Genomic DNA, 24,752 nt, shown 5'->3' with positions numbered 1-24,752 from the left:
GTAGGGAGGAGGAACCGACCAGGTGGTTCCGCCCCAGGCGACTGATGGACCCTGTTAGGTTCCAGACGGAGCTTGGGGTCATTCCAGATGCTCTCGCCCACAGTTCGGCGGAGACTATTGCTGCGGCCTGGCACTCGGCGGCATCAGAGTCTCTTGACCGAATTGCGCCACTACGGCCCCTCCGGGTCAGCAGCTCGCGGAGACCCCCTTGGTTCACCGAGGAGCTCCGCGAGATAAAGCGCCGGAGGAGACGCCTAGAGCACCGGTGGAGATCCGATAGGTCCGTACCGAACCGAGCATTGTTGACAGCCTGCACCAAGGAGTATATTTGGGCATTGAGAACTGCCAAAAGATCACACATTGCCTCCTTGGTAGCGTCCGCCGAGTCTCGCCCAGCCGCCCTGTTTGGGATAACCCGCTCCCTCCTAAATAGGAGGGAGACGGGGAACCCCATACAGGGAAGGGCTGAGGAATATAGTCAGTTCTTGGCGGACAAAATTGCTCGGTTTCGATCGGAACTGGACTCCACCCCTGCAGATCCAGCCGGGACACAGGGGAATAACTTGGTAGACCATCTCTGGGTTGAGTTTCAGGATGTTGCCTCTGGGGATGTGGACAAGGCTATGCGAGCTGTGAGTTCCTCCACCTGTATACTGGACCCGTGTCCCTCTTGGCTGACTGCCAACAGCAGAGAGGTGACACGAGGCTGGATCCAGGCGGTTGTCACCGCCTCTCTTCGGGAGGGACACCTCCCCACCGCACTTAAGGCGGCGGTGGTGAGGCCCCTCCTGAAGAAACCGTCCTTGGATCCAGCAGTTCTTAACAACTATCGTCCAGTCTCCAACCTCCCCTTTCTGGGGAAGGTTGTTGAGAAGGTGGTGGCCTTACAGCTTCAGCGTACCTTGGAGGAAGCTAACTACCTTGACCCCTTCCAGTCTGGCTTCAGGCCCGGTTACAGCACTGAAACCGCTTTGGTCGCATTGACCGATGATCTCTGGAGAGCCAGAGATGGAGGCTATGCGTCCATCCTGGTTCTCCTTGACCTCTCAGCGGCTTTCGATACCATCGACCATGGTATCCTTCTGCGACGACTGCGGGAGGTGGGGGTGGGCGGCACTGTTTTACAGTGGTTCTCCTCCTACCTCTCGGACAGGTCGCAGTCGGTGTTGGTGGGGAGGGAGAGATCGTCCCCGAGGCCCCTAACCTATGGGGTGCCGCAGGGTTCGGTTCTGTCCCCCCTGCTATTTAACATATACATGAAACCGCTGGGCGAGATCATTCGGAGGCACGGGATTAAGTACCATCAATATGCGGACGATACGCAGTTGTATCTGTCCGCCCCGTGCCAACTCAATGAAGCGGTGGACGTGATGAACCGGGGCCTTGAGGCTGTTAAAGACTGGATGAGAGCTAACAAACTGGTACTCAACCCGGAAAAGACCGAGTGGCTGTTGTGTTTTCCTCCCAAAAATTTGGTTAACGTTCCATCAATCAGGCTGGGGGGGCAAAATTTATTCCCCTCAGATAGGGTCCGCAACTTGGGAGTCCTCCTGGACCCACAGCTGAGTTTTGACCACCATTTGTCGGCTGTGACCAGGGGGGCATTTGCCCAGGTTCGCCTGGTGCGCCAGTTGCGGCCCTACCTGAACCGGGAGGCTCTCACAACAGTCACTCGAGCCCTTGTGATCTCTAGGCTGGAATACTGCAATGTGCTCTACATGGGGCTGCCCTTGAAGAGCATCCGGCGACTTCAGCTAGTCCAGAACGCGGCCGCGCGAGTGATTATGGGCGCACCACGGTTCGCCCATATAACACCAATCCTCCGTGAGCTGCGCTGGCTACCTGTTGATCGTCGGGTGCACTTCAAGGTCTTACTTACCACCTATAAAGCGCTCCATGGTAGTGGATCTGACTATTTGAGAGACCGCCTCCTGCCAATTACCTCCCTGCGTCCCATCAGATCGCACAGAGTAGGCCTCCTCCGAATTCCATTCGCCAGTCAGTGCCGACTGGCGACTACGCGGAGGAGAGCCTTCTCAGTTGCAGCTCCGACATTATGGAACAACCTCCCCGTGGAGATCCGTACCCTCACCACAGTCCAGGCCTTCCGCACAGCCCTCAAGAACTGGCTATCCCGTCAGGCCTGGGGATAGGATTACTCTCACCCCGCCCGAATGTTGAGTGAATGTTGTGTTTTTATGACCAATTTCCTTTAATCACGATTTTTTTTCTTTTTAAGTTTTGTCTTGCACCCCCTTCCCTTTATTGTTGTAAGCCGCCCTGAGTCCCCTCAGGGAAAAGGGCGGCATATAAATTTGCAATAAAACAAACAAAACAAACAAAACAAAAAACAAATAAAACACAAGGAATTTGTCTTTGGTGCCTATGCTCTCAGTGTACATAAAGAGAATAAAATACATTCATCAAGAATAAAACAGGGATAGTCAAAGTTACTAATAAGGTATCAAATCGTGCTAGGAAACAAATAAAAACAATATAAATTGAAAGATACAAGCAACATAACCATAGTCATAAGTGGGGAGGGATAGATATTAGGAAGGAAGAGAATAATAATAGTAATACAGTCTTAGTAAATTGTTGACAATGTTGTGGGAATTAGTTGTTAAGCATGCGGGGGAAAACTGTCCTTGTGGCCAGTTGTTGTGGTGTGTAGTGCCCTATAGTGTCGTTTTGAGGGTAGGAGTTGAAACAATTTATGTCCAGGATGCGAGGGGTGTGTAGATATTTTCACAGCTCTGTTTTTGACTCCTGCAGTGTGCAGGTCCTCAATGGAAGAAGGCAGGTTGGCAGCCATTGTTTTTTCTGCAGTTCTAATTATCCATTGAAGAAGTGTTTTAAGTCTCACCCTTTTCTGATTAGAAAAGGGCTAGTCCAGAAAGCTAAAAGTGTCTGTAGAACATAAAATAATGTTGGAGGGTCCTTAGAGATCTTCTACTCCAACCCATTAAAGGAGGGGATGTTTGAGCTCACAAATACAAAACATTCATGCAAAACCCAGACCGAGTTTTGACAGAGGGCTAAATTGGCAGCTTCAAACATTTGTGAAAACATGCCCCCTTTTTCAAACTCCCTTAATAATACAGTAAGTGATTTATCGGTTCCACCACAAATGCACACAACAAAATGTTCCACACAACAAAAGCGCGCCTGACTAAACCGCGGTGTCTAAAGCGCGGTGACAAAACCGCGCGACGAATTAGCGACTAATTAGCCCTAAAGCACGCCGACAAAAGCACGCCGACAGAAGCGCGCTGTAACGTAACCCTCAACCTAACCCTAACCCTAACCCTAACCCTAACCCTAACCCTAAACCTAAACCTAACCCTAAACCTAACCCTAAACCTAACTGTAAATCTTACCTTAAATGAAATCGCGCTTCTGTCGGCGCGCTGTTGTCGGCGCGCTGTTGTCAGCGCGGTTTTGAAATCGTGGTTTTAGCGCCGCTTATGACGTTCGCGCTTTTGACGGGTCACGGATTTATCAATGCTTCCCTGCCTGCTACGGAGAGTTGAAAACCTAGCTGGGTGTCAGGTGTAAGCAACTATAGTCACTTGTAAATAATGAAAGTCAGTAACTTTATTGTTTATTGCCTATGCTATAAGAATTTGCCCGGGCAAGTTGCTTTCCCCTGGGAAAGCTCAGATAAAGCTTCATCGAGCATGGGAGTCAAGCTTCTGCCATTTGTGGCTGTGTGAGAACTCTAAGCTAGGTCCTCGCTTGACTCCTCCTTCCAGCCTGGTGGCAGATTTCCCACCATTGAAGGAATTCAGCAATCCTTTTCCAAAGCTTAGCTTTGGGACAATCCGAAACAGGAAGAATTGGGGCAGCAAACATTCATGTCCTATCTGCTCGTTGATGGACTGGTAGGTGGCTCTTCAACCCTTATGAGAAAAAGACTTCTGGGTGCTGAGTTGATGAGACGAGGGGTGAAAGAGCTTCACTTTTCTAAAAGGAGGGGAAGAGAAAGGAAGAAGAAGTTTTGGAAAAGGGGGACTGGGGTGTATGCAGAATTGGGTTTCTGCTGGTTCACCCCGGAACCGGCAGAAACCGGCAGAGGTGGGAGAACTGGTAGTGATAGTGGCGGGAGGCTCCGCCCATCTGCCTGGATGTTTCTACACATGCGCAGCAGCGTCGTGTGAGCACACGAGTGAACTGGTAATAAAATAAATGGAAACCCACCACTGGGGTCATGATAGCAGTGTCCAAGTACTTGAGGGGCTGCCACAAAGAAGAAGGGGTCAACTTATTCTCCAAAGGGAAGGACAAGAAACAATGGGTGGAAACTAATCAAGGGGAGAAGCAACCAGGAATTAAGGAGGAATTTTCTAACAGTGAGGACAATTAACCAGTGGAACAGTTTGCCACCAGAAGTTGTGTGTGTTTCATCCCTGGAGGTTTTTAAGACGAGACGGAACAGCCACCTGTCTGAAATGGTAGAGGGTCTGCTGCTTGAGCAGGGGATTGGAGTAGAAGACCTCCAAGGTCCCTTCCAGCTCTATTCTGATTCTGATGGCAGGAGAAGCAGCAACAGATGGAAACTAATCAAGGAGAGAAGCAATTAAGGATGAATTTCCTGACCGTGAGAACAATTAATCGGTGGAAAGACTTGCCTCCAGAAGTTGTGGGTTCTCCATCACTGGAAGCTTACAAAAAGAAACTGAACTGTCTTTGTCTGGAATGGCCTCCTGCTTGAGCAGGGGGTTAGGCTAGAAGACCTCCAAGAGCCCTTCAAACTCTGCTTTCTGTTATTCTGACTAAGAAGGGAGGAGGCTCCAGGAGCCCCTTAAGCATGTGGCCCTCTCCCCCCTTTTTTCCCTGCCCTCAAATGTTGCCTCCTGCTGGGGTATATTCACAACCGGGGATGCTCATTTGAGAGATTGGCCTTGGCCACACTTGTAGAGGGCAGTGGTGGGTTTCACATTTTTTTTAGAAACTATTCTGCAGGTGTAGCCTATTTTGTGGGCGTGGCTTGGCAGTCATGTGACCGGGTGGGAATGGCCAACTTGTAAAATGTGGTGAAACTCATTTAACAATGCTCTTGCTTAGCAACCAAAATTTTGGGCTCAATTGTGATCATAAGTTCTTTCTTTTTCTTTCTTTCTTTCTTTCTTTCTTTCTTTCTTTCTTTCTTTCTTTCTTTAGTCTCTCCCTCTTTCTTTCTTTCTTCCTTCCTTCTTCCTTTCTTTCTTGAGTATCTCTCTCTCCCTCTCCCTCTTTCTTTCCTTCCTTCCTTTTTTTCTTTCTTTCTTTCTTCCTTCCTTCCTTCCTTGTGTCACTCTCCCCCTCTTTCTTTCTTTCTTTCTTTCTTTCTTTCTTTCTTTCTTTCTTTCTCTCTCTCTCTCTCTCTCTCTCTCTCTCTCTCCCTCTTTCTTTCGTTCTTTGGCTGTTTGAAAAGTTTGGCTGTTTGAAAAGCCCCATGTGGAACTCCCCTCCTGTTCCTTCTTCTGCTGTTTGAACAAGCCACGCAGGGGGTGCTCCCTTGTCTTTGACACCCCCACCCCCCGCAATTGGAAACGATGCGGCTGTGAAAGACAAGGGAGCGCACCCCGTGTGGCTTGTTCAAACAGGCGAAGAAGGAACAGGAGGGGAGGATTCATTGGACAAGCCCACGAGCACATGCTGCTCTCTCCTCTGACAGCCGCCTCATTTCCAATGAAGGGGGTGGGTGGGGAATCCATGCAATTTCCTCCCTCTGCATAGATTCCCCACCATCTTAATTGGAAATGAGGTGGCTATCAGAGAGAATAGGGCAGTGCACGCCAGGTGGGCTTGTCGCTTGAGAATTGAATCTCCTAACACCATTTTTTTCCTAGGGAGGTTTGGGGTATTTTGAATATCCATCCAGTGGAATGGCTTGTGGCTGCTCCCTCACTGGAAGTTTTTAAGAAACGATTGGACAATCATTTGTCCACAATGAAATAAGATCTCCTCAGTGGTGAAATCTAATTATTTTCCCTACCGGTTCTGTGGGTGTGACTTGATGGGGGTCATGTGACTGGGTGGACATCAGGGATGTGCAGTCAGGGGAGGCAGGGGAGTCAGAGCCTCACCATTGTCATCATGAAAAGAAAAAAAAATGTAAAAGGAAAAAGGCAAGAGCTGAGGTCAGGCTGAGCTAGTTGCTGCCAGAGCTACCATGGATGATTCTGCTTAACTGTTTAAAAAAGCCTCTAAAAAAGCGCCCTCTACAGGAGGAGGCAGGAGAATGACGTGCCTCATCTAGTCTGACTTTAGCCGTTTTATGATCACTCGAGCAGAGTTAAGCAAGGGTTAAAAGCTGAAAAATGCCTGACATAGGTGAGGCACGTCATTCTCCTGCCTCCTCCTGTAGAGGGCACTTTTTAAGAGGCTTTTTTAAACAGTTAAGCAGAGTCATCCCTGAAACAGCTGGAAAAGGTACGTGTGGGTTGGAGGGAGGGTGAGGAATTCAAACTTCATCCTCAAGTGCACATCCCTCCCCAAGTGTAGTTTGATTGCAGGCAGAGCCACGTTGCCCTTTCAAACACACACACACACACACACACACACACACACACACAGCTGGATAAAACTATATAAGCCCAGCTTCACTGTTTACAAGTTTGAAAAGGCAACGTGGCTCCGCCTGCAATTGAAGGTTCAGATCGGAAGGCAGCAGGGGAATGGCGGGGGTGGTATGGCAGAGGAGCTGCTTTCAAGCCATTGGAAAATATATCCAATCCAACTTCTGTGTTTGTTTGAGAGAGTGTGAGGGAGAGAGGGGGTAGGATAGATAGTCCAATCCAACTTCTCTCTGTGTATGTGTCTGTTTGAGAGGGGGGGAGAGAGGGAGGAAGGAGAGGGAGGGAGAAGGAAAAGAATGAAGGAAACTTTTTCACAAAGGAGAAAAACAAATGCTGTCGCTTTAAATCGGAACTGAGCATGCCTGGCTGTGGAATTCTGGGAGTTGAAGTCCACAAGTCTAAAAAAATTTGAAACCCACCACTGTGTCAGTGCCTCACCAGCCATAAACCTCACCGCATGTCACTGGTGGACATCGCTATGTAGTCTCAAGGTGGGGAAGTCATCGCAAGGTAAGTGAGTCTCCACGGGCCTCATGGCAGGGCAAAGGCTGCAGCACCTCCACTGTCGTTCGTAATAAGTTTTCCAGAAAATAAGACCCTGTCTTATTTCCTTTGGGGCTCAAAAGTAAGCACTAGGGTTTCTTTTTCCTTTTTGGGGGGGTTGATGGAAGTGAGAGTGCTGTGCCGCCGGCCCTACCCTCCATCCGACCGTCCACTTGCCTGTGGCTGCAATGGGCCAAACTCTTGGTGTGCCCCAGCCTATGCTTGCCCTGCCTGCTGGCCCTGCTGCTCCTGGGACACTGGAGCTCAGGCTCAAAAGAGCCGAGGTGGCGCAGTGGTTAGGGTGCAGTACTGCAGGCCACTTCAGCTGACTGTTATCTGCAGTTCAGCGGTTCAAATCTCACCGGCTCAAGGTTGACTCAGCCTTCCATCCTTCCGAGATGGGTGAAATGAGGACCCGGATTGCTGGGGGCGATATGCTGACTCTGTAAACCGCTTAGAGAGGGCTGAAAGCCCTATGAAGCAGTATATAAGTCTAACTGCTATTGCTATGCTCAGGCTATCGCTACGATGAGGCAAAAGGCCATGCCCCTTCCTTCTTTTGCACCCCAAAACCCCGGTGACCAGGAAAGAGGGGGGTTTGGGTGCAAAAGAGGAAGAGGCAACCTCTCATCTGCCCTCCATCCGTCTGTCCCACTGTAGGGCCACCCCTGAGTCTCTACCCGCTGAAGCCATGCAGGGCGGGAGAGGGGTGGAACCACGCTTTGGCAGGCAGGAGTTCCATGGTGGCCCTGCAGTGGGACAGAGGGATGGAAGAGGGCCCCAAAGCCCCGTCTTCCCTAACCACCAGGCAGAAGCCGGCCACCAGGGCAGCCACGAGCAGCATGGCCAGGAGGTTGAAGAGCCCCCACGAGGCCAACAGCAGCCGGGCTAGAGGCCCGAGAAGGGATATTCCGCTTTGTCGTTCTGTAGCAGCAGCCTGAGCAAGACTGAGCTCCAGCTCTGGTGGAGTGGGAACCATGGATGCTCCAGAACCACGAGGGGGGCTGTGGGAGAGAGAGGCCCTTGGCTGTGAGGTTGCCTGGCACCACAGGCAGAGCCGGGCCTGGTTCGAGTGCACTGGAAACCCCTTCAGGCACCTGGAGAGACAGAACAAGAAGGCGCTCCTGGCCCTTGCTGGCTTAGCCAATCCATGGGGCCGTGATTAAGGAGCAGAGTCTCCACGGGGAAGGGAAGGAGCTGCCATGCTAAGCACCACCTCAGGGTTTGCGGCCCTTGTTTGTGAATGGACAATATGCAATAGCAGAGTTGGAAGGGACCTTGGAGGTCTTCTAGTCCAACCCCCTGCCTAGGCAGGAATCCCTGTTTCAGGCAAATGGCTATCTTAAAGACTTCCAGTGTTGGGGCATTCACAACTTCTGTTGCACTGATTAATTGTTCACACTGTCAGGAAATTTCTCCTCAGTTCTAAGTTGCTTCTCTCCTTGATTAGTTTCCACCCATTGCTTCTTGCTCTACCCTTAGGTGCCTTGGAGGATAGCTTGACTCCCTCTTCTTTGGGGCAGCCCCTGAGATACTGGAAGACTGCTATCCTGTCTCCCCTGGTCCTTCTTTTCATTAAACTAGACCTACCCAGTTCCTGCAACCATTCTTCGTATGTTTTAGCCTCCAGTCCCCTAATCCTCTTTGTTGCTCTTCTCTGCCCTCTTTCCAGAGTCTCCACATCTTTTCTACATTGTGGCGACCAAAACTGAATGCAGTATTCCAAGTGTGGCCTTCCCAAGGCCTGATAAAGTGGTCTTAATACTTCACGTGACCTTGATTCTATCCCTCTGTTGATGCAGCCTAGAACTGTGTTGGCTTTTTTGGCAGCTGCTGCACACGGCTGGCTCCTATTTCAATGGTTGCCTGCTAGGACTCCAAGATCCCTCTCACAGTTACTACTACTGAGGAAGGTACCACCTATACTGTACCTGTGCATTTCATTTTTCTTGCCTAAATGTAGAACCTTACTCTTTTCACTACTGAATTTCATTTTGTTAGATAGTGCCCAATGTTCAAGTTTGTCAAGATCCTTCCGTATCTTAAGCCTGTCCTCTGGGGTGTTGGCTATTCCTGCCATCTTGGTGTCATCTGCAAATTCGATGAGTTCCCCATTTATCCCCTCATGTGGTTGAGCTGTGCTGACCATGCCCAACTCCCTCACTAGGGCTTATTTTTGGGAAAACACGGTAAGTGTGAATGATGGTGCTGCAGCATTCAAAATTTTGGGACTGGGTCGTAAGTACTTGGGGGGGGAGTTGGTTGAATCTTTGAACAGCCGCTAAGTGAACTGTTGTAACTCAGGGATTACCTGCAAACTCAAACCAGACATAGTTAGCTTCAATAGTGTAATAACAATATGCTTGTTTCTGTTCTCTGGAGTTCTTTTTTACAGACACCCTGTTTTATGTACAACATACAGAAACACATCAGCTTTATTCATTTGCAACATGTAAAAGCGCATAGCTTTATTAATCTGCAACATGCGAAAACACACCAGTGTTATTTATAGCAGTGTTTTTCAACCTTTTTTGTGCAAAGGCACACTTTTTTTCATGAAAAAAATCACAAGGCACACCACCATTAGAAAATGTTAAAAAAATTTAACTCTGTGCCTATATTGACTATATATAAAGTAATTCTCCCACGGCACACCTTACACTATGTCACGGCACACTAGTGTGCCACGGCACAGTGGTTGAAAAACACTGATTTATAGCATACATAGCTTTATTAATGCACATAAACATACAAAAACACATCTGTTTTATTAATCTGCAACATACATAACACACTTTATTAAGAACATAGCTTTATTAATCTGCAACATGCGAAAACACACCAGTGTTATTTATAGCATACATAGCTTTATTAATGCACATAAAAAACAAAAAAACATCTATTTTATTAATCTGCAACATACATAACACACTTTATTAAGAACAACACATATAAACAGGAGCATAAAAATCAACAGAAATGGACACAGAAAGCTTACAGCTGGATAAACAATTCAATGATACCCAAATGTCTATTAAGTGATTATTATTTTCCCTAATTTAGCCAAATGTATTGTTGATATTGTCCTATTGTTCCTTTCCCCTTTATGGCACTTACCATTTACGATTTTTCCTATATTTATTCCTTTTTTTTCCAGCTAATAACTTTATCTTTTTGGATGGCTTTTGTTGTTCTTTGTTTAATGGCTGATTGATATTTTGTGCTAGCACTGATGATATTCCCTAGTTTGGTCATGAAACGTCTGCAAGAAAACAGTCAAGCTCAGGGAAGGGTGGAAGCTACAAGGAGGGGGTGGAGCTCACCATTCACTTGGGGGTCCTCCGTCCCAGGTCTCTCTTCTGGGGTTCAGCGTGATGGGCAGAATGCAAGTGGAAGAGAGCAGATCGAAAGGAAACAGAGATCAGGCAGTGAGAAATCATGCATCTCTGGTTGGGGGAAGCCATCCGATTAATAGCCAAAAGACCCCATTAACCCTCCCTGAAGCAAAATGCCAAGCCTAGTTAGTTTTGTGATTTTCTCAGGTCAAAGCATTTACTACAAACACAAAACTATTGCAAATGGAAACTGGAGGAATGAGAGCAAAAGTAGAACAGGAAATGCATGCAATGTGATCATTATCATGTCCCTGCGTTAAAAGGCTTGCAAAATGAGTTGAGTAACTGCATTCTCCAAATGGCAATAAGAGGTTTGAAGCATTAATATCCCTTTTGCTTTAAACACAAGGCGTATGCCTCATTAGCCATCTTAAGGTAAAACCATCTTCTTTACCAAACTGAGATATATATATGTTATATTTATGCTGATAAATAAATAAAGGGAGACTAGTATAGATCTATTTCAAGCTATTTAGCTCTCATCAGCTAGCCATACCCTATGTTGGGAATCGAACCTGTGCTCTATTGCCTCTCAGGCAGATGTGTTAACCATTGAGCTACAGAGCTCGATTCCTTATCAGCCAGCCAGGGTGAGAGGTATATATTTAAAGGCATACCAGTTGTGACTATATATATATTTGAACTTTGTGAGTTTATTAACAACCAATGAAAAGGAAGGTGATTGCAAGAAATATAATAATTTGGGTATTTACATTTTCAAAGCAGGAGGCCCCTTAAGTAGCCTGGTTTAGCTTCTCCACCATCTGTTGCTGGATCTTTTTCGGCAAAATATATTTCTATTCAACAGCTTTGCCAATTTTCCTAGATTTAATTAGGTGAAATATCTTCCCAATAACTGGAATCTCCGTGCAGGGTCATCGTCACCAGTGGTGGGATTCAAATAATTTAACAACCGGTTCTCTGCCCTAATGATTTCTTCCAACAACCAGTATCACCAAACTGCACAGAAAGTTAAAAACCGGTTCTCCCAAAGTGGTGCAAACTGGCTGAATCCCACCACTGATTGTCACCATTAGAGATCTGTCCAGCAAAGAATCAAATGAGGAATTGTGACTCCTTGTCTGAGGATCCCTCCAGGTTCCTAACCCCTCCCCCCACTTGATTCTGTGTCCCTGTTGGAGAGCAACTGTCCCTGTTGGGAGGGGGGCTCAGGTGGGGAATTAGCCTACTCTCTATATAAACACAAGAAGCCACAGGTGTGAAAGCCTTATCTGGCCTTTCCCAGCTGCCAGTCAGGGGAGATTCCTGTATTATAGGCAGAGGACAATAAAGTTGCTAGCTTGAACTCTACATAGGCCATGGATCCTACAATCAGGGTAAACCAGAGCAATTTGGCTACATTCCCCAAATTAATTGGTCACCTTTGCTGGAAGCCTGCTCTGCATTTCACTGTCTGTAAAGCACTGTGGAGTGATATCTCCGTCTAAGCGCTGTTGCTCTCGTCTGCGGAGTAAGTTTCTTTTGCTGGACACGGTCTGTAGGGGATTTGCTAACAGAGGCATCCAAATGAAACTTTGCAGGTGAGGCCTTCTCATTCACAAGGGGAAGATGCACCTGGTGTGCCTCAGTCGTCAACCTCAGGAAATGCTGAGATGCTAAGTGGCGCCAGAGCTGGAGAAAATCCTCAACCAGCTATTTTCTAGTTTTTAATGCTGTGCATGTAATCTGATGGAAATGGAAAACTAAAAGGCTAAATAGGATTCCCAAGGCCAGTGGGAGATTCCTTCCCCTCAACGGGATCAAAAGAGTTAAAATTAAAGGGATATAAATTAAAGGTGATGGTTGGTAGGAAGTAGTGCTTAAGGATCATAATCCACATGTTTGTCCAGAATTGTGAATTGTTGGTTGTAGCTCAACCCCTTTCCAAATCCCATGGTTCTTCTGCATGGGAAGATCTACCTTCTCCAGAAACTTTGGTCTCTCAGCTAAATGTAACAGTATAACAGAGTTGGAAGATTTTCTATGCCTTCTTGGGGGTCTCCTAGTCCAACCCCATGGGGGGTGGGTCAAACACAAGGTCTGTGGGCAGGATTCGACCCGTGATGTCTTTGGAACCGGCCTGTGGGACTGTCCTGGGAGATGTAAGGGGCTGGCCGACGTCACTTTGGCCCAGTCTACCCAATGTGAAGAGGAAACATGCCAGCAATTTGGGGAGTGGCATCAAGATGGACACCCCCACCCAGTCAGCCATGCCCACCTGGCCCTCAAGGTCAACTACAGCCCTGATGCGGCCCCAGTGGTGAAATTCAACATTTTTACTAGCGGTTCTGTGGGTGTGGCTTGGTGACAGGGGAAGGATACTGCAAAATCCCCATTCCCTCCCCATCAGCTGGGTCTCCGGAGGTATAGAATAGATGGGGGGGGCAGACAGAGGTGGCATTTACCGGTTCTCCGAACTACTCAAAATTTCCACTACTGGTTCTCCAGAACCTGTCAGAACCAGCTGGATTTCACCCCAATGTGGTCCTCAATGAAATTGAGTTTAACACCCCTGCTCCATCAGGAGAGCTTATACCATTCCAGAGAATCCCAGATTCATCTTTGGTCTCACAGGCTCTTTTAAGAGGAGAAAAACTTACCTGCACAAACTTCCTTTAAGGAGACTGTCCTGGATGTCTGGCTAACAGGGTTTTCTGCTCTGCATGTTGCATTGAACTCCTGGGAGACAAACCGGATCACAGAGCTCCCAGGGGTAGGACCTGTGCTCTGGGCAGATGAGGTCCAGCCGATGTTCACTCTGTCTTCCCAGGTCCCTGTAGAGCAATTCAGCTGCCAGGTTCTGTTTCCAGTCCCCTCAGGAGTGCAGGTCACTTTCAGATCAGAGTCCACCAAACGTTCTTGGCAGGAGAGATGGAGAGACACCATTTGTGAAAGAGCAGAAGGCCAAGGAGGAAGGCCAAGCAGCAACAGTTGAGAGTCAATGAATAGTTTTGCTTGAATGACAGCAGGCAAAATACGTGTCACTCATTTCTCTGACAATGAATTTCTCCCCTCTCACATGGAACACTCATTGTGAAGAGAGAGGCCCACCATGTGTGGGGGGAGGTACCCTTCATCCTCTGCCTTCCTCCAAGCCCTGTTTATACCAAGCCATGGATTGAGGGCAAGAGGATGAGGCTCCAGGCTCAGATCCTCAAGGACCCCCTGACCCCAAAGAGTTTGTGGGTCCAGCCACTCCCACCAGATCCACAAAGAGGATCCTGACTCTCTGGAGATTCCAGCCTCAAAGCCCACCTGCCTCACTCTTCATCCTCATGGGAATCCACTTTTGGCCTGACCCAGTCCAGCCTGTGCCCCATGAGCAGGGGAGCCTGAAGGGAGCTGTGATGGACCCCCATAGACCTCCTTCCAAGGGTGCAAGATATTGCTTGATTTCAGCTTCTAATAGCCCTCCATCCTCCAACAGAAATCTCCCCCACCTCTCCACATCTTCCTGGGCAAAGGAGAGATTCCAGGAATTTGTGGCTGGGATACTTACTAAAAACTCGCAGATCAAAGGACTCGACCGCTGTCCTTTCAGTTGGTAAAAAAATTTCTACACTGTATCTGCCAGTGTCCTCTTTCTCTAGACGGCCAAGATGTAAATTTCTGCAGTTACTGGAGATGTTCAGTCGCTTTTGAAAGTCTGGGCGGAGGAACAAGAAGGGACATGACAGCTCCTTGAAGGTCACCAAAGCAACATTTATAGAATTGCTGTTGACAATTTTACTCAAGGAAATTGTTTGAAATGGTGGAGAGGTCTCCACTTGGAATGTGACAGACTCCCCCTGAATGCCAATCAGTTCTTCTGCTCCAGACGTTCCTGCAAGAAGAAAGAGGAATCCTTCAAAGTTGGGTCAGAAGAGACCTTCTATGCATCCCATTTCTGGCCCTGGAAGCCTTTTCTGAGCAAGGACAGAATGGCTCCAAGATAGAAGACATGATGAGGGCTCTCTGGGCAATGGCCTTTCTTTCATAGAGTAGCAAGTGGGGTTCAAATGTCCCACGTGGGAGCTGAGCCTGCTTAAAAGGAGGATCTGCCCCACCAGAGAGACTCAACAGTCCGCCAAGCCTCAGGATGACCAGGCCACAGGAAGGACTCTCCTGGAGAACACCTGAGTGATCATTGGAAGGTTTGCTTGGGTTTAGCCTCTTTCTGCTACCAGGCTGGTCTCCTGGAACCCCACCTGTGGCATGGGACAACTTGCCACAGCCAACTTGCTGTGGCCAACTCACCAAGGGCAACTGGCTGTGGGACTATTTCACAATAAAATTTAATTATTTGAAATAAACAAAAATTAATTTTATTTTAATTTTTGTCATCCATTTTTCAACTCGTCCCTCCTTTTGCATTCTTTCTTGAATGATTCTATTCCACCATTTCTTTGATATTAGTGTAGCTCCTGTCCTCCAGAGAGTTGTCCCAGGATGAGTTGACTGGTGAGTTGTCCCATGGCAAGTTGACCATAGCAAGTTGACCATGGCGAGTTGGCTGCAGCAAATTGTTTTTTCCTGCAATCAGGGTGGAAACAGCAAAGTAGGGGCCTTGAAATGGTTTTGATGGACCAGATGATTCTCATGGTCCTTTCCAACCCTACAAATTTATGCTCTTGTAAAACTGATAATCTGGAGAAGCCAGGCCTGCTTATTCCGGGAATCTAACCCCCAAGATATAAAATAGTACCAGCGTATTTTAAAAGTTTATTTAGAGTTTATAGTTGGGTATAAAAAGGGTTAGAATGAAAAAGGGCCAGGTGAAGTCAGGAATAATAGGAAGGACCATAAGAATTATGACACAGAAGAAATTTGAACATCAATAAAACTTGAACATCAACATCAATAAAACTTGAACATCAATAAAATTTTGGATGTCCATGAAATTTGGACATCAACAAAAATATTCTAGTGGCAAATCCCACTTAAATCTCCTTGGCTGTTGTTTAGACAGAGACCAGAAGGCCTTCATCTGGAGATGTTGTAGTTGTCAACCCTGAAGATGACTTAGCTGTTTTCTTTTCTGTAGTATTTTCCCCTATCAAGATTTCTTTTCACATGGCTTTGACACAGCTTGGAGCTGAAGTGGCACATACAAAACAAAATAGTTCTCTCATGAGTCAAGGACGTTCCAACTACCAGCTGGCCAGAGGAGGAGGAAAGGAGGAACCAGGCAGGCAGCCCGTTCCTGGATTTGACAATGTCATTTTTTGTTTGGGGAAAGGGGTAACTTTCACTTTTACTGAGGTGGAAAGTGCGGGAATCCTCAGAGTTGGCTTCCCACCACTTTGAATCTCCTAATAAAGCTGTTCTTTGAGGAGCCTACTTGCTTCAGAGTCCTGCTTGTGATGGGTGCATTACTTGGAACCTTGACAGTAGTAGTAGATTCCTACACTGGACTGTATCTTCTCAAGATCTCACCAAGGAGAGGAACAAGCTAGAACTAAAGAGAAATTTCCTGACAGTGAGAACAATTAACCAGCGGTGTGGCTTCCCTCCAGAGGCTGTGAGTGCTCCATCATGGGAGGCTTTCAAGAAGAGACTGAACAGCCACTCGTCTGGAATGGCAAATGGTCTCCTGCTTGAGCAGGGGTTGGAGTAGAAGACCTCCAAGGTCCCTCCCAACTGTTCTGTTACTCTGTATTCCCCAAACTTCTTCCAACCACTGTAATCTGTACTTTTCAAAGAACAATCTGCAGCAAACTCTTCCTTGGTGTTTATCCCAAGGGCCGGGAGCTGCATGTGAATAAGCCAAGTGGCCCAGAGGTTGTTTTTGCAGGTCAGTTGTGTGAATGATCTGGTTTAAGGGGAATGTCTGGATTGTTGTGTTACTGCCAGTGGTGTCTGTTGCAATTTATTTTTTTTAATTTAGAGTAACAGAATTGGAAGGGACCTTATAGGTCTTCTAGTTCAACCCTACGCCCAAGCAGGAGACTCTAAGCCATTTCTGACAATCTCTTCTTGAAAGCCTCCAGTGATGAAGCTCCCACAACTTCCGAAGGCAACTTCTGTTCCATGGGTTGATTGTTCTCATTGTCAGAAAATCTCTCCTTATTTCCAGGTTGAATCTCTCCTTGGTCAGTTTCTGTCCATTATTCCTTGTCCGGCCTTCAGGTGCCTTGGGAAATAGCTTGACCCTCAAATATTGGAAGATGCTCTCCTGTCTCCCCTGGTCCTTCCCTGGACCAGCCATGCCAAGTTCCTGCAACAGTTCATCGTATGTTTTGACCTCCAGTTCCCTCATCATTGTGGTTGGTCAACTGGTCTGCTGAAATATTACTTCTACAAAATTCTGCTTGTGAAACTTGTGTCTATCTTTAAGAGAAGCTGTTTCACAACACCCAGAAACTAATAATGAAATCCAGTTTTGAGCAGTACAAAAGTTGTTGTAATAAACAAAACAAATGATGTACAAGTACGAAGGATGAGTGGAACACAACGTACTAAATGATGACCCCCCCTGTCAGGGTTCCAACTGACTATGGTTGCCCACACGTTTCCCATTATGTCATAGTCTACTTCATCACGGTTTCTTGACTAGGTCATAACTAGCTCTAAACCAGTGTTTCTCAACCTTGGCCACTTGAAGATGTCTGGACTTCAACTCCCAGAATTCCCCAGCCAGCATTCGCTGGCTGGGGAATTCTGGGAGTTGAAGTCCAGACATCTTCAAGTGGCCAAGGTTGAGAAACACTGCTCTAAACTATGCTTTAGGAGCCACAATGGCTGGTATATATAAAGGGAAATCCAAAACCAAGCGACACTGTGTGGGTCCTGAATAAATCCATTTTCAGAGTTCACACAATTCACTTGTCCTTCTTTTCTTGTGTTGAGAAATACTTTAGTTCAGGGCGTGGCCTAACATTTTGCAAAATGGTTAGTATTAACTATGGATTTTGCTCTGTTATGAACTCGATATTGTCCCAAGAAGGTGTATCTTTCACCAATGTGTGCATAGATGTACAGCAGCCATCAGAGGAGGATCTATTCCTCTCCCCTCAGCTGTATTTTTCTGTCTAGGTCACAATGGTCCATTCATTGAGCACATTAGAAGCACCGGCATCTCACAAAAGATAAGAAAGGACAGCTAGATTGTTGGTGGCGCAACAAAGAAGGAAGACTTGCCTACTCTTCAAGAATGGACACTGAAAGTAACAAACCTAGCTGAGATGGCTAAAATACCTGCATATCTCAAGGACCCTTCAAACGAGAGATATAAATTGGAGTGGAAAAGATGGATTGACTATACTCAAAATAAATATGGGACTAAGAAATTTCAGATAGTTTCTGACTAAAGAAACAAGGAATGATATAATTTGTTTAGAGCTAGCCTAGCAAGGAGGAGTTAAAGCTCAAATGAAAGATGATATTAACTTTTTTTAAAGTTTATCTTAGAATGTTTTTGTTAAAGATCTATTATTATTGGTTCTGGGAAGTCGGGGGTGGGGGTGGGGGGTTGGGGGGAGGATTGGGGGAGGGAAGTAAATATTTGTAAAAGTTTTTTTTTTTCAAAATTTTCATTAAACAAAAAAGATAAGAAAGGACACGGAGGGTAGAATTGTGACTTGGCCATGGTGTTTTCTGGCCCATCTGGAATCTGGCATCTTTTTATAAACCCAAATTTCAGTCCTTTCCTTGTGACCTATATTAAACCAAATCCAAGCTCTTTATCACCATTGTTTCTTGGTTAGAAGACAGTTCCAGAATCTCAAGATCCTTTCATGGGGGAATTCTAAAATGATTTTACAATGAGTAACACTCAGCAAGAGTTATTAGAGTTTATACTCATTTATTGCTGTTGCCTTCCTAGAATGATAACATAAAGAGCCTAAGAAGTAATTATGGAATTAAAACCTAAATATTCTAGGGGTTTTTTTCCCCAGCCAGAGGTGGTATTTGCCGGTTCTTTGAACTACTCAAAGTTTCCACTACTGGTTCTCCAGAACCTGTCAGAACCTGCTGGATTTTAGCCCTGCCCTATATCACTCTATATAAATGGTTACCCAATCTTCCAATCAGTCTCCAGAAAGAATTATTGGGGGGGGGGGGCTGTTCTTTGCTAAGCACTTTGCAGGGGCCAAAGGATCCCCAGGTTTCATTTCATGGTTATGAGATCTCCCCAAATGGGAAACTCCACTATTAGCTTTTTTAAAATGACTTATTAAAAAAGGGTTGCTACTCATGTGGTCTTCTCTTCACCCCTCCCCCACATGAACAGCTTCCCTTGTGATGTTTCTTCCCCATTTTGAGTTGTTATTGTAGACACAAAGTCAAACAGGCCCTCAAAATGTTATGACATTTCTTGAAAACCGCTTTTTTGCCACATGGCGTGGAATACCCCATGCTCAGCACCTGGGAGCATCACGTTCTCTGGCAAGCCTCATGCCTAGATGCAACTCCACACACTTACAGTCTTCAGGGTCTCAGTGACTGAAGAAAGACATGAAAGGTCCTTCAAGAGCCTGAATCAACTCAGATGGGCTTACTCTGCCAACTTTGCCAAAGGTTTTCCAGGACTATCGCATGCCTTTTTCTCAAAATAGTTGGCCCACAACGGCACAAGTCTTGCTTGGGTGTTTTTCAGCCTGAATTCCATTTAGTTCCAATCAGAAGTGAAAAAAATGGCAGGAAGAGGAAGGTGAGCCTCACCTGCCCATCCAGGTACTCATTGAGAGCCTGAAAGGAACCTGCTGAGATACCTTGGACCAGGGCTTCCCAACCTTGGCCCCTTTAAGATATGTGGACCAACTCCCTTCAATTCTGGGAGTTGACGTCCACACATCTTAAAGTGGCCAAAGTTGGGAAACCATGCCTTAGACACACCCCCACGGAGCTGTCCTTGGAGGACCACACTCTGGACCTCCAATGAGATGGAGAATACCAGGTTCTCCTCCCTCGACCATGTGCATTGACACATGCCTCCTTCAGATGGGTCTTAGATGACCTCCATCCTCCCATGATGCAGAAACATTGAGCTGAGAAAGGTCCTCAGGACAAATGAGAGAACAAGCTGGAGCATCTTGATGCTCCCGTGATCAACATTAAAGTTGGTCATCCTGATTTTGCGCACCAAATCTTTAGAATAGGTGCTTGCATTAGGTGCTCACTCCACAAAGGGAAAACTCTGGCCTTGTTCTCTTGTAGGATGGAGGAATGTTGCTAAAAAGATCAGTAACTACCGTGTTTTCCCCAAAATAAGACAGGGTCTTATTTTCTTTTGACCCCCGAAATAAGCGCTTGGCCTTATTTTCAGGGAGGTCTTATTATTTTGAGGTGCAGGAGGCAGCAAGCGTGGTCACCTCATGGCTGCTGCTGTGTTGCAATATTTTCAGGGAGGTCTTATTTTTGGGGGAGAGCTTATTTTAGCGCATGTGCTCAAAAGCCCAATTGGGCTTATTATCTGGGGAGGTCTTGTTTTCAGGGAAACAGGGTAAGATTTAGGTAAGTGGGAAGCACTGTTCCCTCTAAGGTGCGCGCCTGCGCGCCCGCTCACATGGCTGCAATACCGCGCGCAGTAATTTCTAATTGCCGCGCAGAGGCAGGTGGGGCAGGTATCTGGACACGAACTACAGAGCGATCGCAATCAAAACCTCCTCCAGCTAAACCTTTTCTACTGCAGTACATTGCCGCCTGACTTCAGGATTCTCTAATCAGTGTAGGTTGAAAAGAAAAAAGGGAAAGGGATCTTAAAGATTTAAAACTCTGGAGCAAATGCTGCAGAGGCCACAACAGTTTTCACGGGGAATTAGAACAGTCAGAGAGCCCTGCCTGGAGTTTTGCTCCCCCTCCACCCCGACTTCAGACCTGCTGCGAGAGGTCGGCTAATTTGCTATTGCCTGGGCTGGCTCTCCCCGGTTACATTTAGCAAAAATGTAGCTCTTTTGAGCTCTTTTTCTCCCTCCTCGCTTCTCGGGGCTCCACCAATGGGGGAGCAAAACCCAGCGCCAGGCTTTGGGCTAACACAGGGGTCTGCAAAGTTGGCTGTTTTAAGACTGGTGGACTTCAACTCTCAAAATTCTGGAAGTTGAAGTCCACCAGTCTTAAAAGAGCCAACTTTGCAGATCCCTTGGCTAACATGATTGATGCCCTTGGAGTTGGAAAGAGGCGAGAGAGCCCGGTCACATGAGTCATGATACGACATCAGCTTTGTGACCACATTGCTGAGTAATAAAAATTCCAGTCCCATGTTGTAACGAAGGAGTACCTATATTTGATAATTCATTGGGATTTTCAAAGTCATTGAGAATACTTTTGCTTTTAATCTAATTAAACTTCCTATCTGTCAGTTTAAAATAGTGACTTCCATAGAGCAAACTAAAATCACTACTTTATAAACAAAAGGAAGGTGTTTTTTCTCTTATTTGGTTATGGTAGAGCCATTTTAACAATCTCTTTATATTTGCAGGTAGTATACAGTTTAGAAATTAGTTTTGCAGTAGTAGTAGGTTACTGAAACCCTCTGTACAGAAAGGAGCAAATTCCCACAAATTTTTAAACAATCAACAAGCATTGTTGAACATGCAGGCAATAAATCCTTGAGTTTACAAATTAACGATGGAAGAAAACTCTTAGATGTGAATGAGACTTTAATTATGGTTATTTTAATAATTTTACTCATTTAAAATAGCAAATTGCATATAATACATTCACAGAAGCATACAGTGTATAGACAACTTTTGCAATTGAATGTTAACTCATTAAAATGAAGTATATCAAGTGAAATTCATTAAAATGAAGTATATCAAACATTGACTATTTTAATATTACTGGTATTAAGTGCCATTTATATATTCATTTCAAAGCTCTTTTTTATTTAATCCAAAATGAATTTGAAAAGATAATGGTAATAATTGATAAACCCTAACCCTATAGGTACATCATCAGTCAGTGCTGATGTCAAAACGTCAAGCTGGAGTAAATGTTGTTAGGAAGAAAAAGTGAAGCTGGAAGTTTAAACTAGAATGGTTGGGACTCAGGCATGAAAATGTGCCGCTCGAACGCTATACTTTTCTGCCCACACTGAAAAAAAATTAGAGGGAACATTGGTGGGAAGTTATCCAATGTCTGTGAAAAAAATCAGTCTTTACCATAAAGGGGAACTTTAAAAAATATATGTTGAAAATATATGTTGAAACTTAGTCAGAAAGTTGAAGTTGAGAAAGTCAAATTTCTCCACACTTACAACACAGAACGTAGAATAATAAGAGTTGGAAGGAACCTAGGAAGCCTCCTCAGCCGCCCCCCCCACAGCCCTGCTGAAGCAGGGAAACATTCAGGAGAAATGGCTGCCCAGCTTCTTCTTAAAAATTTCCATCAATGTTGGAGAAGTTGGGTTCGCAGTCTTGACTGAGTAACTGAACCGACCAGGATCAACCTTGGTGTAAATATACAACTGATATTCCTCATTAATTATGGCTAGAGAATATTTGGAGAACAGAACAGAATAGAGGATAGGATAAGATAGGATAGCATAGCATAGCATAGCATAGCATAGCATAGGATTCTTTATTGGCCAAGTGTGATTGAACACACAAGGAATACGTCCTCGGTGCAGAAGCTCTCAGTGTACGTAAAATATATGTGACAAATCATGATTCATAGTCATCCCAAATACATTCATAAGATACAAAACCTAGTAATAGTCATAAGATATTAAATGAGCAATCAAAATCATGCTAGGAAACTAAATAAAACAATATTAATCATACAGGTACAAGAAACAAGTTTATAGTCATAAGTACCATGTTTCCCCAAAAATATGACTTGTCCTGAAAATAAGGCCATGCCAGATTTTTGGGGTGGGCAAAAATATAAGCCCTCCCCTCCAGCCAGGCAGAGAGCCACTCAACGACCTAGCGCAGTGGTTCCCAAACTTGGCAACTTTAAGACTTGTGGACTTCAACTCCCAGAATTCTCCAGCCAGCAAAGCTGGCTGGAGAGTTCTGGGAGTTGAAGTCCACAAGTCTTAAAGTTGCCAAGTTTGGGAACCACTGACCTAAGCGGCATCCCAAGGGCACCAAGCTGAGATAGCTGGGGGGGGGGGAGGCGCTTGCATGGCTTGGCGCCTTCGGGATACCACTGGGCCGGTGAGTGACGCTCTACCCGGCTGGAGAGGGGAGTTGCTGGATGGCTGCTCGTGAGCTTGGTCACCTCGTGGCTGCTGTGTCGTGGTGCCGTAACACAGCCATTTGCCCCTGAAGCTGTGCCAGGCTCTTCAGGAGCCCGCTCGGAAGACAGCAGCCGCCTGGCAACCCCAAAACAATAAGCCCCCCTCGATAATAAGACCAAGGCCACGTTTTGCGGGGGGTAAAAAGAAAATAAGACACTGTCTTATTTTCAGGGAAACATGGTACAAAAGGAGATTGGTAATAGGAAGGATGAGAAGAAGAATAGTAATACAGCCTTAGTAAATAGTTTGACAGTGTTGTGGGAATGAGTTGTTTAGCAGAGTGATGGCGTTTGGGGAAAAAACTGTCCTTGTATCTTGTTGATCTGGTGTGCAGTGCTCTATAACATCATTTTGAGGGTAGAAATCTCAAAGTTGAAACAATTTATTTCCAGGATGCGAGGGGTCTCTAGATATTTTCCCAGCCCTCTTCTTGACTCAGTGGAAGGCAGGTTGGTAGCCATTGTTTTTTCTGCAGTTCTGATTCTCCTCCGAAGTCTCTGTCTGTCTTGTTGGGTTGCAGAGCCAAACTAGACAGTGATGGAGGTGGAGATGACAGGCTCAATCATTCCTCTGTAGAACTGAATCAGCAGCTCCTTGGGCAGTCTCAGCTAATAGGGTCAACCTATTCTCCAAAGCACTTGAAGGCCGAACAAGAAGCAATGGATGCACACTAATCAAGGAGACATCCAACCAAAAACTAAGGAGAAATTCGCTGTCAGTTAGAACAATTAACCAGAGGAACAGCTTGCCTTCAGAGGTTGTAGGTGCTGCATCGCTGGAGGCTTTCAAGAAGGTTTTTCTGGCCATTGTTGGGCAGCTATTTGTCTGGAGGGTCTCCTACTTGAGCAGGGGGTTGGACTAAAAGACCTCCAAGGACTCTTCCAACTCTTGTTAGTTTTCTCTCCATCCAGGATTCATCAGAATCAGGAAGAGTTATCCCTTTCTTGTGGTATCCAAGTAGCAAGACTTCCTCCAGGGACGGAAAAGGCCATTCTCACAATTATCTCTCAAAAAAGTGTAAGGTGATAAGAAGGAAGACCAAAGAGAAAGAAAGGATCGAAGAGACGAAGGAATGCTTCTTTCCCTCCTTATGGAAGAAGATATGGGACAGGGGGATGAGCTCACATTGATTCCTGCAGGGAAGGAATCAAATCAACTAAAAGAAACAGAGATAATGGAAGACATCCCCAGAGACCTTATTGGGTGGGACAAGGATAAACCACCAGGTCCTTATGGCATCCATGGCTCTTGAAGAGTCCAAATGGGGTGCAATTTGTCCCTCAAACCAGGACAAATTACAAGCCAGACTGGAAAGAGCTAAAGAGACATTCTGGGGGATAAGGAACAGGTGGGCCACCTCTGCAGATTATAGAGTCAAGAATCATGGTTCTTGAAGGACTCTTGAGCTAGAAGGATCCCTTTTGGGGTAAACTGGCAAGCAAGTGGCAAATATAAATGTGATCCCAAAAGGACAGAAATGCTGACTTCAATGTTTTTCGCTCTCTATGCCTTGGGAAAATGTTGATTGTTAGGAGACATGACTGAGACGGCATGGAGAAGGTGGGTAGAGAGAGGTTCTTCTCTACCTCCCCAAACACCTGGATATTTGGGGGTCATCTGATACAGTTGATAGGGCAAAAGGACGTCATTCTTCACAGGGTGCATGGCTTCTATGCTGAATTAACTTCTGTAATTCTTTACCACAAGGCACTCGCCCAGGTGGGTTTCTCAAGATACAATCACGGAGGACAACTCCATCTTGGGTTATTGGTCTTGAAATGCAAGGCTTCGTCTGGGTTGGGGTGAGGACACTTCTGAACGCCATGGGGGTGAATGGGGTGATCGATTGATCCTCCTCCTCCTGCTTCCAAGCACCTCAGAGCCATCAAGTGAGTCATCCAGAAATATAATAATGGATTTGGATGGACTTTTGGCTTGAGTTAGCCGGGGCATTCTTATAGAAATCCTAGAGCAGTGTTTCTCAACCTTGGCAACTTGAAGTCCTGTGGACTTCAACTCCCAGAATCCCCCAGCCAGCATAGCTGGCTGGGGAATTCTGGGAGTTGAAGTCCACAGGACTTCAAGTTG

The 24,752-nt window shown here is 46.0% G+C and overlaps 1 protein-coding gene across 1 annotated transcript; it reads right to left on the bottom strand.

Annotated features, from left to right (window-relative positions):
* Positions 1 to 9,823: 9,823 nt before the first annotated feature.
* LOC148042338 (SLAM family member 6-like) lies at positions 9,824 to 14,358 on the bottom strand (the record flags this gene model as incomplete). Its single annotated transcript, XM_087702940.1, has 3 exons — positions 9,824 to 10,465; positions 13,102 to 13,359; positions 14,001 to 14,358. Coding segments are annotated over 3 exons (693 nt in total), but the record flags the coding sequence as incomplete, so codon positions are not given.
* Between the last annotated feature and the right edge of the window lie 10,394 nt (positions 14,359 to 24,752).

This window comes from Thamnophis sirtalis, unplaced genomic scaffold (assembly GCF_051295495.1).
Source record: "Thamnophis sirtalis isolate CommonGarterSnake01/CBP01778 unplaced genomic scaffold, rThaSir2_p1.2 scaffold_18, whole genome shotgun sequence".
NCBI classification, from domain to species: Eukaryota; Metazoa; Chordata; class Lepidosauria; order Squamata; family Natricidae; genus Thamnophis; species Thamnophis sirtalis.
Note: the sequence above shows the minus strand (reverse complement) of the source record. Positions and strands in the feature narration are given on the sequence as shown.